This window comes from Pseudopodoces humilis, chromosome 10, assembly GCF_049639895.1.
Source record: "Pseudopodoces humilis isolate 2021_Gansu_Grassland_sample_001 chromosome 10, ASM4963989v1, whole genome shotgun sequence".
In the NCBI taxonomy this organism is placed as follows: domain Eukaryota; kingdom Metazoa; phylum Chordata; class Aves; order Passeriformes; family Paridae; genus Pseudopodoces; species Pseudopodoces humilis.
The window spans coordinates 1,376,464-1,390,150 of NC_142209.1; the positions used below are offsets into that span (position 1 = coordinate 1,376,464).

The window sequence follows — 13,687 nt, forward strand, 5'->3', positions numbered from 1 at the left end:
GTTAACAGCTATACAAGTCACGACAGACAAGACAGCTGAAAGGTTTGTGCAGCCTGTGTTTCAGTCTCAAAACTAAGACATATGGATTAAACTTTCAAGACGTAAAACAAGGCAAAACATTCAAAACACAGATAAAAATGTAGGATACATGCAAGTTCTTGCATCCTGATGAGGACTTTGGCTCTGAGGCACAAATAAATGGCATTAGTAGTCTTTTTGAGCAAGCCCAGAACATTCCATAGCCTGGCTGTCAAGTTACAGCTGCAAAGTCACTGTAGCAAAAAATTAAGCAGACCAGCCACTTACTTTTCTACTTTAATCAGGAACATTCCAGCTGTTTCCAGCTGCTGTACAAAATGGACAAAACCAGGTTGATCTGGTCTTTGTCTATTCCAGAGGAAAAGCTGCAATTTGACAGTGAGCTAGAAAAAACAGCATCAAGTTGGACTTGTGGGCAGCTGAAGAGTTAAATGCAACAGTTGAGGAATAGGATGGTATACTTCCAGGGAGGGAAACCAATCTTATTTTTGATCTTCATATTCAGTATTCTAAAGAACAGTGGAGTGCAGAACTGCCAGCAACAGTCAGAAACTACAACTCACAGCAAGCTTTTGTATGTTACAGGAAAGGATGAGTGAGGTTCAGTGACCAACTTCATTTCAATACAGTTTTTATATTGGCACTATCATTACAAAGCTGCCTTTCACCACAAAGGCTCAGGTTTTACCTGGTTTAGAACTTTCTGGAGATATGGTGTTCCCATCCGATCTGCCATGTGCCTGTAGGATGGGTGAGAAAGAAAGAATTTCCTTTCTGCTAAAAGAGCTGCCTTTATGTCCTTCTTCCCATCAATGTCTTTCTGGCTTCTGTTTACAACACCAATATAACCTAAAAGAAGTCAAAACCAATGGGTAAATCAATTGCCTGAACCACTGAAGTCATCTTAAATAGAACCAGACTGTCTCAGCTCAAACAAAACTTCCCAATTTAGGTATTTCAGATTAGGTTTACAAGTAGAAAAGTAACCTTGACACTGTCTAAATTGTTCATTTTGCTTACATATAACAGATTTCTTTTAAATCATCAGTTCAAATAAATATCTGAAACTGATGAGCCCCAAAGAAACCGCTTCAAAAATAAACAAACAAAAATCCAAAATAAAATTGAAATACACGTCTAGACAGATAAATTATATGATATTAACAAAATTTTTTTAAAAAATCTCATTTGCTGGACCAACACGTTCCATGGGAGGAGACAGTAGTCTCATCAATAAATTATAGCTAGAATCAAAATTATTGATATTATTAAAAGAATGAGCAAATGTGGCAGTAGTTGCTAGAACATGGAAAGTTTGTGGCAGGGATCAAAACTGGTTTACAATGAGATTACCAAAGCTCTGGTGCTTGTTATTGTCATATGCAAAGAAAAAAAACATTCTTTTGTTACAAGGAACCTGGCAAAGAAGAAAAATATTGGCTAATGACATGTGCTGGCATTACACTGCATATTCCAGAGGAAGCAAGGATTTTCCGGGTCCAGAAAGGATATTTTTAGCACAGTTACCCTTGTTTGTTGAATAGATAACTGCAAAAGCAAGGAACACATCAAATCCAGCATAACCGGTGATTCATCTCCAGGACTCCTGAACACCACCCTTATCCAAACCACTTTTTGGACTGCAAAGAATAAAGGCAACTGAACATTCTCACCTCTACGAAGAGGGAGGAGTTTGTTTTCCAGAACTTCTCTTGCATCTGTTCCTTCATCCATCAGATCCAGTTTTGTGATCACACCGATGGTCCTGAGGCCTGACCAGAGAGGAAGCAGGAGGAAAAAGTTATTGAAGAATCATTTAGATTCAGAAGAACAATTACATCTTACAGTTATGTAATAACATATCTGTGCCCTTCTCAAAGCTATCACACAGTTACAGCTCCAACTCAAGTTATATGTCTGGAAAAGAAGGGAACATAATTGCCAGTGCTGAAATGTGTTCCTCAAAACTCCTTAATGAGGCTCAGCATCCCTACAATATGACTGTATAAAATTCATGATGTAAATATCCAGAAATCCCATCCCCTATTTTGTCCAGTACTACAAAAATTCCCAGATAAACATTGCTCATAAGAGATAGTGACAACATTTTTAAAATTCATTTACAGCAACATTACCCAAACAACACTGAGCTAACAGTTATACTGTGATGTTGAAGATCATATGAGAATGTAAATACACATCTATATTATATATTATAAATTACAGAATTTCCCAGAAGAGTTGGTCTGTTATTTTCAATTGTGTTATTACACTCAAGAACAAGAAGTGGTAACATTCAATCCTGCTTACCCTGAGGGTCCACTTCCTTTGCCAGCTTCAGGGCATCTGAGTTGGCCAGGTCAGTGTTAGCTGGAGTCACAGCCAGGATCAGGCAGTTCTCTCGAGAGATGAACTGCATTATCATGTCTCTGATCTGCTGCTCAATATCTGGAGGCTGATCCCCCACTGGCACTTTAGTGATTCCCGGCAAATCGATAAGGGTCAGGCTTAAGACTACACGGACAACATGGATAACAGAACTGGTTAGCATGCCACACATGACATAGAGGTCAATACACCTATGGCTGCAGACAAGTTTTGGTCACATAAAACCCTACATAACTACCTTTACAGGCAGATAAATATGTCAACAGTTGTCAACAGCTCACACAAAATGCCTGACAATCTGCAGAGGTTTGTTTCCCTGTTGGTCTTACATCTCTGGATTTAATAGTGCTATTTAAAATTTGAAATATTGCAGCTGGTATAAAATGATACTTATATCAAATATCCTTGAGGGCTCTAAGACACATGAACATGGCTTTCTGAGCTTTGTCCAACAGGAACACAGGTAACAGACCACTCTCATTGCATCCTCCAAATAAACCAAAACCATTGCTTGGATTTTTTTCTTAATATAATGTTTCTCTAACCAAGCTTTCAACCGTGTCTCCAATTTAAAAATTCCCAATAAACAATCAATAGCTAGTCTAACTTATACAGCAAAACTGCTGTTAAGGGGCTTGGGGATATGTTGCTGGTTTGGGGTTTTTTGTTTTTTGGTTTTTTTTTTATCTGTGACATCTTCAGAAAAGTCAGAAAGATGAAAAAATTAACCCATTAAAAAAACCTGGTTTGCCCTGGTATGATTTCCCCAGTAAAGGCCACAGTGCCAACTAGAGGCACTCTGGCTTGGGGTAAGCATCCTGCTGCTGGAGTAACAGGGCATCCTTTAGACAAATGAGAAAAATGGAATTCCTAGAAAGGAAATACCAGAAGTGTATTTGGAGTCTGGTTAGTATAGACAAACATGGCTGAACTAAAAGACTGATCCTAATAAAACAAAGCAAGAGCAATAGGAGATTTTTACTTTCTCCTGGAGTCTGCATGTTCAACAAACGAGCTATAAGGTGGGGAATTTAGTTGAGCTTCTCTGCAGCTAGAAAAATCAGATTCAATGGAAAACACTTTCTATAGATTGTCTTCATTAAACTGGGCAGATGGCAACCAGAGGAACCAACTTTGATATATACAGGGGGTCTTCAACAGAAAGCAACTTCAAACACTATTGTTGCCTGACTATATTTTTAGTGACAGCAAACAATAAATTCTCAGTAAGGCAGGGAGACACAGAGACTTTCTAGATCAGGGAATTCCTCTGGAGAGTGCCAAAAAGTTTTGTTACTAAGTTCCATTACTGGTCTTTACTAACTCAGCCTCAAACTTTTTCCAGCCCAGAAGATCAGGCAATAAGAACAGATAAAAAAGGCTAGCCAGAATAATATGTTTATATGACATAAATGTAAAGCAGAATGATTTTACCTACCATGTGGAGAATATATTCTTAAATTAATAGGAACTGAAGAAATGCCTTTGTTCATTCCTGTTACTCTATCTGTTTCTACTTCAATCTCCTGACGAACTTCATCAAAATCAGTAAATTTCTTCCCTTTGCAGTGTAGAAATTCAGCATACTCTGTCAAGAATATCAATAACAACTCTGTATTTCACAGGCTCATTGACTTGCACACCCACTTTCAAGCCCCCAGTGTTCTTCAGATGTGTGGGCACAAAAGCTGGTCATCATGGCTACCAGGAAAGCATTATTATGATTGCACATATGAAAACCAGCCCTCAACAAAAAGGTGCAGTTTAAAGTTGATTGGATGTGATTTACTGCTCCTATCTTTAGCACATCATCTTCTGGAACAATGGGAAAGATTCAATTACATGCCATTTACAGTAATAGAATAGAGAACAGATTGAGATTCTGAGTTTTCAACTGATCTCATTTGCCTGTAATATATCCTAAATGGAAAAGTAATTCAAATTCTGTACCATGAAAGATTTTTAGCATTTGTTTCAGAAACTAACACCCTATGTTACACACAGATGTAGTAAAGGAATTCTGTAAATTTTTACAAGTTCAAAATGAAAATAAGATCACTTAAAAACAGTCATGTTTTTAACACAGCTTCTCATTTCCTAAAAGTTTTCTGTAGTCTAAATATGAGTCATGTTTACAAGTTTGCAAAAGTGTCTACAGAAATAGCTGTGATTTTGCTGAAGTGGGAGAAAACAAGTAATTCCCAAGTCTTTAATATTATACAAGTTCCTGTTTTACCTTAGAAGAGCATCGACCTTCAGGAGTCAGAGACAGATAATTTGTTAGACCCAAACTTGACACTAAGTCCCTGTTTTGACTTTAGAATCCAAATACTGATATTAGTTATTGCAACCTTTTGGTTGCCTGCATAACCGAAAGCACATCCCAGGATTTTAAAACTGGAGTTTCTTCCTTCATAGCAGAACACAAAAATTTATCTTCATAGTAAGGCTGCCACCAGAAATAATGACATAAAGAGGAATTCCAGACACCAGCTCACATCCTGTCCCCAGCAGGTCTGAGCAGTAGCACTGGAGAAAGGCTGAAAAGATTTGTGCACGTTCCAGTTAATTTCACCCTGCAATAGAGGCCTGATCTCAAAGTTCCCTTTAGAAGTTTCTTCCCCAGAAAATGTTACTTGGTAACAAGGCCACAATTAGCAGTGCAAAGAGCTTGCTTGGTACTCGAAGAACAGCAGCTGAGAACACCAGATGTGAGAATATGGATTAAAAGAGGACCTTATGTGTCAGTACTGGAGCCTGTCCCCCAGAACTTTCCTCAGTAACTATTACTGACAGAGCTGTTAAAAAAAAATAAAAGTAATAAACAGTCAAAATTACAATAAATAGTTAAAGCAAACTGTCAGGAAAAAAGGACAGAGTGGAGGGGGAAACATCAAATACCCACCTGTCTGTGCTACAATAACATAATCTCTTCAGATTCAGTGTGTAAGGGACAGGGAAACTCAACCTTGTTCAGACGAAAATATATAACTTATTTTAAAAACAAGAGAGAACCTAACAAAAAAAGCACCTATTTTATATCTTTTTTTCAGCTCCAGCAGCAAAATGACAATGAATGGGAGTTTTGTTTCATTGTCCACTGTTTATTAAAAAAAAAACCCAGGGTATGTTCAAATATTTCCACAAGAAAAATAACATGGTGCACAGAATAAAATATCTCGGTTGAGAATTTACATTTGTAAAATTTGTCATCTCAAGGTTGGCAAATAGATACCTAATGAAAACAAGAGCTGACAAGTGGTTCATATTTTACCCCACTTCTTCATGTACAGCCCCTGGAATAAAAGATATGTATTCTTCTTAGGTTTTTTGTTTTTTTTTCCAGTGGATCATCAGATTTTCTCAGGAAATTATTTCTAAATGCAGTAATTACTAGTTGATGCCCAGCTGTAATCAGTTGACTCTCTGCTAGCCAAGGAAGCTTTTCTCTTTGTCTCACTTCACATTCAGTAACAGATTCGCTATGTGACAAGGCTTCAAAACAAATCTAAACAAAAATGTTTGCTACTTATTATCTGGGTTAATATTTCTGAAATCCCCTTGCTCCTGGTGCCATCTGTGGTGCCAGCAGTGCTGCAGGAATAAACCCCACGGTGGTTCCTAACCTGCGGTGCCACACACAGCCTACAGAATAAGAATTCCAAGGCACAAGCAGTGCTTTGTTCTGCTCCTTTCAGCCCTCAGCCTGCCCTTGGCAGTGATGCCTTCAGCCAGCCTGGACAAGCACATGCTTTAATGCAATCTTCACTTTCCAGCTTTCATGCATAGAAGAATACTAAGAAAATGTTTTGTTTATGTTTTTGTGGGAATGGACACAAAGCCAGGCAAGAAGAAGTGATCCGGCCTGACGTTTAGCTTTCAGACATGTATTTTTTGTATAAAACTGAAGTTACATTAAGAGAAAGAACAATTAGATACAAAATTGAAACAGTCCTTGCATGCAAAATAATTGTTTTCTTCCCCCATACTGATTAAAAGCACCTTGGATAACACAGAATGAAAAGGCTACCATAGCATAAGCTCCTTCAGTGCATCCACAAGTGATTAATTAGCTCTTCAGTTTTGATTAAATTAGACAAATCATACAAACGAGTGATATGGGATCACATCTTTTAAAATGCTCCTTATTTTTCCTGTCAGTTATATCTCCCTATGCCTTTATTATTTAATCTAGCACAATGATATATTGTTATGAGCACTAAACAGCCATTGACGTTCTCAAACTATTCAAATTATATAAATACTTGAGATATTTCACACATTTGTCCCTAAACTAAAGAGAGCCAAATGACAGGGATCAGCCCTTAGGAATCCATAAGGGATGCTTTGGAAAACATCCTTGATCCATATCAGAAGTTTACAAAGCCAAAAGATTTTACTGTGAATAGAATAATGTATTACTAGAGGACAGGAATTCACCAAGATCAGAGACCTGGATTCAGAACTGCTCCCAAACTGATTTCAAGCAGAGTTGCTCCAAGTTGGTGGAAGTATCCAGAGCAGAGTACTCGACAGGGATTGAAAGTGGTCCAAAAAGGTGGCTCATTAAATTGTAGGCTGGTAGTAAATATTTTAAATGTATGCAGCACAGGAGGAATATCTGCTACTACTGCACCTTCTATCTGCCAGCCCCTTGGGGAGATATCACTCAAGCAACAACACTTTTTACCTTCAATAAAGCATCTCCCAAAGCCTCAGAACTATTCCTAAAAGAGTGATTTCAAGAGTTTTTTTTAAAAACATGCAAATAAATATCATCAGCCAAAGTATTTCACCTTTTCTTTGATGATGGACAGCTTTTTCTGGACAAAGTAAATGCAGTTAAGTGAATCTGGACCATAGCAAATCATTAAATGGTGCTTCCTTGAAAAGAGAGGAAGTATCAAAAGCCCTTGTTGTCCTACCCAATCTACAATCCCTCTTCTGCTTTGCCATTTCTGTAGCTTTTCTAACAACCTGAAGATGAAATACTCAAAACTGAGTTATTCCACTGCTAACCTTCAAGCAAAAAGGTTACAAGAAACAGAAGTACCTTGGTATTTCCTGAAGACAGAACAGAAAATCCTGGCAATGCAGAGAATTACGAGAATATCACAGCAGAAGATATTAAACATGGAAAACAGTGTCAAGCTGATGAAAGTAACTACCACAAGATAGCAGAAACCAGTGAAAAGGTTCATTAGAAGGGTACACACTGGTACCAGAGGAGGAAAAGCATTCTTTTGGATGCCATCATTTTCCACAACCTTCAAAGTTTTTGTTTGTAGAAAGATTTTCTTTCTACAGCCATCTTTTCCTATGGATGATGCTTTCTATAGTTCCAAGCCCTCACACAGCCCTCCTGCAGGCATTTTTTCCTAAATTTACAGAGGCAGGGTTCTCACCAGAGCTCTCTCCTTCCCAGGACTGAGAAAATGCAGGACCTTGTAAGATTGCATTTCTGTGATGCATCTTGTACAATGTTTCCTGCTGTATTTTATGACAGCATGACATCAGTGAGTTATGCTCTGTCAGAGATTCACTGTGAGCACCAGCTCCTTTTCTGAACACCAACAGAAAAAAACCCACATCCCAGCTCAATTGCTTCCTACTTTGGGGACATTTCTCTTCTTTTTCAAGCACAATTGCTAAACATCAGCTTAATAAACACACTCTGTTCTGTCATCCTACCAGTAATGCAAAATACTGAACATGACCTGGAGGGGTGTCCCTTCCACTCTGTGAACAGCTGTGCATCCATCTCACAGGAGTCCTTGCTAAATCATGTTTCCCAAGATAGCTTATGATATTTTCAAAAAATGGAAGATAATTTAAAAACATTTGCTGTAGCCAAGTTAAGATACCCACCATACTTTAATTTACAAGCCTGCTGCCCCGTAATAAAAAAAAATTATTGCACTGATATGACAGGGTTATTTCCTTGATGAGTTTGTGTTGGCTGCTGTTCACCTCAAATAACTTTCAGATTGTTACTTAATAACAACTAACGGATTTCTTTCTCCTAAAACCTTTGACTGACTCTTCTGTCACTTCCCTTTATTTTCTTTATGAAGATGGGCATATATAGAGCTATTTTCCAATTTTAGTGAGGGGATTCCATCTTTCCTAATGCCACTGAGTATCAGTCTGGGATCAAGGAAACAAAAACCAAGTATTATTTATAGGTACCATTAATTTGTCCCAACAGGAGCTGAAGCTGTTAGAGGATTGTTTTTGCCACCAGATGGCAACAGAAGATGGCTATGCATGAGTAGTCTTGTAATACACGTAATTTGGATTAAAACTCAACAACATCAATAGAAAAGAGCATCTGCAAGACTTCAGAAAAAAGTCAGAATGTCCTTTGAATTTTATGATTTACTTTCCACTTAGTATTTTCATTAACAGAACACAAACAAATGTGGGTATTGTAAACATGACTCATTTATCTAAAAATTGTCTACCTCAATAATGATCTTCAAAATCTGTTAATCTGCTGAAGCAAGAAGTAAACCTGAAATTGCTCCAAAAACAGTTGTCAAAATGAGGAAAATAACTCTCCTACAGCCAGGATATTTAAGATGTAAATAACAAATAACACAATTTATATAGCAGGCAATGTCTTTTTAACAAAGAGAAGACCTACTCCAAAGACTCCACACATTTTTTTTGTTGCCCCTGCTGTTCAAAAACCATGTACTACCTAATCTTGAAGAATCTAGTCATTATCTCACCTGCATAGGCAGAAGAAAGCACAGCAAGTAGAAGAGACTGCCTAAGGTTATACAGAATGTGTGGCAACAGAAAGAAAAACATTAAAAAACACAAAGAAAACCCACAAAATGAACAACAAATAAAAAACCAGTGAAAATATCAACCTATCTCTAAAGATCTCAGAAATTTCAAGTCATTGCCTTCTTAAAGCTTACTCAGCAGCACTACTTAAAATATCTATTAAATAAAAACTGTTTCATCTTACTGCTGTATTAGATCAAGAAAACACCAAGTTAAGAACTATACTCAAAGCTGTGAAACAAAAATTTAGAATGTTGAAGAAATAAGTTTGAATGTAAAAATTATGGAACATCAACTCAAAGGAAGAAAAACCCACCAGCTCACAGGCACACTCAAAATTCTCATCCCAAGACAGCTGTGTGCCACCTGCATCTTAAAGACACACAATTTCTCACATTATCAAACTCTGAGAAAAACACTCAAAACTGTTAAAGAATGACTTGTTACTTGCAATATTTATTTTAAAACTTTATATTTGTCTTCAATATTTCAGCAGACTACACATTTGCATGAATGTGGAGTGCAAATGCCATAAAGCCCTTCAGGAATTGTCCTGGTGCTACCAAAACATGTCAGTGGCTAAAAGGAGGCAAACAGATCACTGTGAAATAGCTTTGTACAAACTACACGGAACTTTTATAATAGGGAAATAAAATTTAAAATACATTTAATGTTACCCCTGCAGGGTAACAGCTCTTCAGCCAGATGTGTCAGATCTCTCAGATGCTGGAGGATCCCTGCTAACTCCTCACAACCAATTCCTGCTGCACCCTTCCATGTCATGTCTGACCCTAACAATGGATGGGCAAAGCTTTCTCTTATTTTGATGTGCACAAATGCCTGCTCTGCTAATCTTCATCTCTTACTCAAATGAAGCTTTAACCTTCTCTGCCAATCAAATTCACATTCCTAAACTGTTCTCAGCCACTTCCAGAACGTTGCTGAAGTATCTTGTAGTCAACTGTGCATGCCTGTATAGAAAGTACCCCCTCTCTCCCAAGGAATACTCCAAGATTATGAACAGTTACTTTTAAGAGTCAAGAAAAATTCTAGGATTAAAAATTAGTTTTGTTTACTACAGCAACAAGCAGTTGATACAGCCCTCTAATTATTCTATAACATTTGAGATAATTATGGGCTTCAAAGAAATCAGCCCAGCATCTGCTTCCTGTAAAAGAACACTGTGCTTCTCTCAGCAGTTTTCTTTATTTTCTTTTCTTAAAATTAGCTCACAGAGATAAAGGTGACTTAAAAGATAAAGTTACTTGGAATTTCACCATCAAAAACAACAACAGTGGAACAAAGTTTAAAGAAAGCAACAAAATAATTAAAGGTCTTGGCATTTAATCTCAAACAAGAGCTACACAGCATTTCCCAAAGGGAGAAATGTACCTTGACATCCAGGAAATACAAAATTAGGCTGAAACTCAGTTCTCCTGAATTTTTTAAGGTTTTTGTGTGTTATTTAAGCTATAATGAAGTACTAATTTTCAGCAGAGAAGGTACCTGTATGAAACCTAGAGGCCTACCTAAAGCCAGTAATACTTTGGGAACACAGTAATGAGGAAAACCAGATTGGAAAAAAACCCTATACCAAGGGACAGTGATGATTTCACAAAAGAGGTCAGTACAGAGTAGTCAGGGTAAGTTTAGGATGGATGTCAGAGTAAGTACTTAACCACTTAGGTCAGAGTCTAAGTGCTCACTTACTGACAGGTCCCCTCAGCTCAGGTTTTTTGAAAGGATTGCCAGCACAAAGCTCAAAGTTTTTCTTTCTTCTGTTCTTGCATGGTGCAGAAAAGTCAGATGAAGACTCTCCACAGCTAAGCCTTATTCATTCATTTCTGCATTATCTGTCAGAGGCCAAAAGCCAGATCTGCAGAAATGGCAAGTGTTCATTTCTCCAACTAAAACAAACGTTAATGTTTACCATATATAAAGCACTGAAAGTGTATAACACACTTGACAATCCTAAAGTTTCTAAGCTGAGCATGCAAAAATACCAAATTCCATGGTTTTTCCTTTCTCTTCCACAGTGTAAACACCATGGAAAATTTCATAGAGGCACTGAAAGTATGACTGTTTTAAAAACAGTAATTCAGAAAAAACCCTGAAGCCCAGGCAGACTGCAGTCCCTGTTGAACAATGCAAAGACCTTCACGAAAGAAATACAAAAACTTTATTACACTTCACAGACAGGGATAGACTCAAGTTTTACAGGCAGCTATAATTTTGTTTTTTCCCCAGTTTCATCATAGTCCATAAAAAAGACCACTTTTTAGTTTACAGTTCTGGCTTGGATGCTATTTCATTTCTTTTTTTTACTGTTTTGAGCAGAAGTAAACAGCAAACCAGTGATTTTTGTTGCTTAGCTGCTTTTAGATATGCCAGGGAATTGAGTTACACCACGGCAGATCAAGTGGAAGAGTACAGAGTGGTAAATTCTCATGAAAGGTCTCAATATGTCCCATGGCTTAGTAGTACACCCAAAAATATTTATATTTTTGACCAGACAAATACACAGAGGCCCTGTTTTCCCCCAATCCCCCTTCTCTACTTAGTGCAGTGAGCCCAACCAAAAAGGACAAGTTCTGAAAAGAGCCTGTGTGGAACCAAATCTGTGTGCACTGGAGCAACAGTTAAAGGTAGAAGTGCAGCAATTTTGGTGTGCTAAGTAATACAACTGCAAAGCTCATCAAGAAATGAATAAATCAAAGCTAATTTCCAAAGCATATTGCATGTAATGATGTGGATTCAATTCACCATGTGCTCCAGGATTTAGATGTTACCTTTTCCCCACAATGGGCAATGGGATGAGTTTGGTCCTGAGCATACAATTTTGAAGCAGTAGCCCTTTGTTCCTGACAGTCTGGTGGCATCTTTCTTCACATTGCTTATGTGTTCTTAGAAAAGTTTTTTTCTCCTGCTGAAGTACATGAGCACTTTGTCCAAATAGTGACCCAAAAAGAGGAAGAGATTACCTGTTTTGGCAGTGATGAGTTGCAAGACCAATGGTCGTCTTGTCACAATTCCAGAACCTCGTGGAAGAAAATCCCTAGAAACATTAAAAAAATAGTTACTAGCCAGAAGTAATGCGCAGTTACATAAGATATTGGATTAATTTGGAACCTCCTCTGTATGAAAATGGAAAGCTGGTGTGGATAGATTTATATCAAATACTCCTATAAAGTAGGGCTGTTAATTTTGGTTCAAGATAGTAGTAGGTCATTACATATTAGACAAATGTGTATTAAAACTAAATTACTGTTTCAGGGCATTATCAAGCCCCTTCAAGACCATCACATATAACATCTCACCTTGCACAGTAAGAGTAGCTGAAGCCATGCCCAGATTTACCAAATGATTCTGTCATCACTGCACACTTAATCTGAAGAGGATCTGGACATAGGAATTCACACACTCACACCCCACATCAAAGCTCTGACAAACCAAACTGGCAGCACTCTGCACCACTCTTTCACACACTTAACTTCTGCCAGTCCAAATCCCAAAAAAACTTTTCCACCAACACATCTGCCCAGAAATTTTTCAGTGAAAGCAGAACACTAGAAGTCCTGTGGGACAGAGGAAGAGAGTTTCCTTGGACAAGAAAGCAAGCAAGGAAACAAAGAAACAAGCTCTACCATATCATATGCATCCCCATGATCCTTTCCATGTCTCTAAAGACAAGGAGACTCCTTATGCAATGGAAAAGAAGAAACTCAAAGCAAAATAACACATTTTTCTCAGTGTCTTCCCCAGTTGCCAGACCTATTAAAAACATTTAAAAACTATGAGATGAGGTTCATTGAGAGGCTTTGTAGAGTGTTTCCTTCAAATAAGTGTCTTCAGGGGTAAACAGGCTTGCACAATCAGTGTAAGCTCATGAAAATCCTCTCTTTTTTCCTGCCTTCCAAGGGATGTTGAATCACTTTCCTGCCCGCCTTGGCAGCACTGCTAACTCACCTCTCTGGCTCGGGTGAAAAGCAATGCAGCAAAGGGTTAGGGCAGGAATTTTCAGTGCAAGGGCAGAGCTGGTCTGGGTGTCTGTTGTTATACACCTAAGGGCCTGTGCAAAGGTGAGGCAGGAATGTCTTTGGGGAAGGACAGGGAGAAGGACAAGAGTCAAAGGAACAAACTGCTGAGATATGTCTGCTCAAGCCACTTGGGAAATCACCTCTTGCCTATAACCACTGAGGATCTTCATACTGACCATGCACTATTTAATGGAAGCTTGATTTTGCAGCTCCTTTAAAGGCTGCACACAAACCTGCATGATTTAAAACAGGCCTTGAGGGTACATCTATGAAAAACAAACCACACAAATATCCAGGATACTATTTGTGCAAATCAGAGGGTATTAGGTGTGAGCAGTCCCAGGCTCAGGAATGCAACAATGAACCTCCTTCCACAAGCACCAACAAGGTGACAAAGCTTTGGCAGAAAAGAAACACAGTAACTCTAC

At 38.1% G+C, this 13,687-nt stretch overlaps 1 protein-coding gene across 3 annotated transcripts in view; it reads right to left on the bottom strand.

Annotated features, from left to right (window-relative positions):
• Positions 1-13,687, bottom strand: part of DNM3 (dynamin 3) — a 169,390-nt gene that overhangs the window by 140,839 nt on the left and 14,864 nt on the right. For all 3 annotated transcript variants that reach the window (XM_088060307.1, XM_005528661.2, XM_088060306.1), the window contains exons 2-6: positions 12,204-12,277; positions 3,866-4,015; positions 2,350-2,553; positions 1,713-1,811; positions 728-888 (exon numbers count right to left, since the gene is read on the bottom strand). In XM_088060307.1, coding sequence (XP_087916433.1) covers positions 728-888; positions 1,713-1,811; positions 2,350-2,553; positions 3,866-4,015; positions 12,204-12,277 — 688 coding nt within the window. The remainder of the gene's footprint in view (positions 1-727; positions 889-1,712; positions 1,812-2,349; positions 2,554-3,865; positions 4,016-12,203; positions 12,278-13,687) is intronic.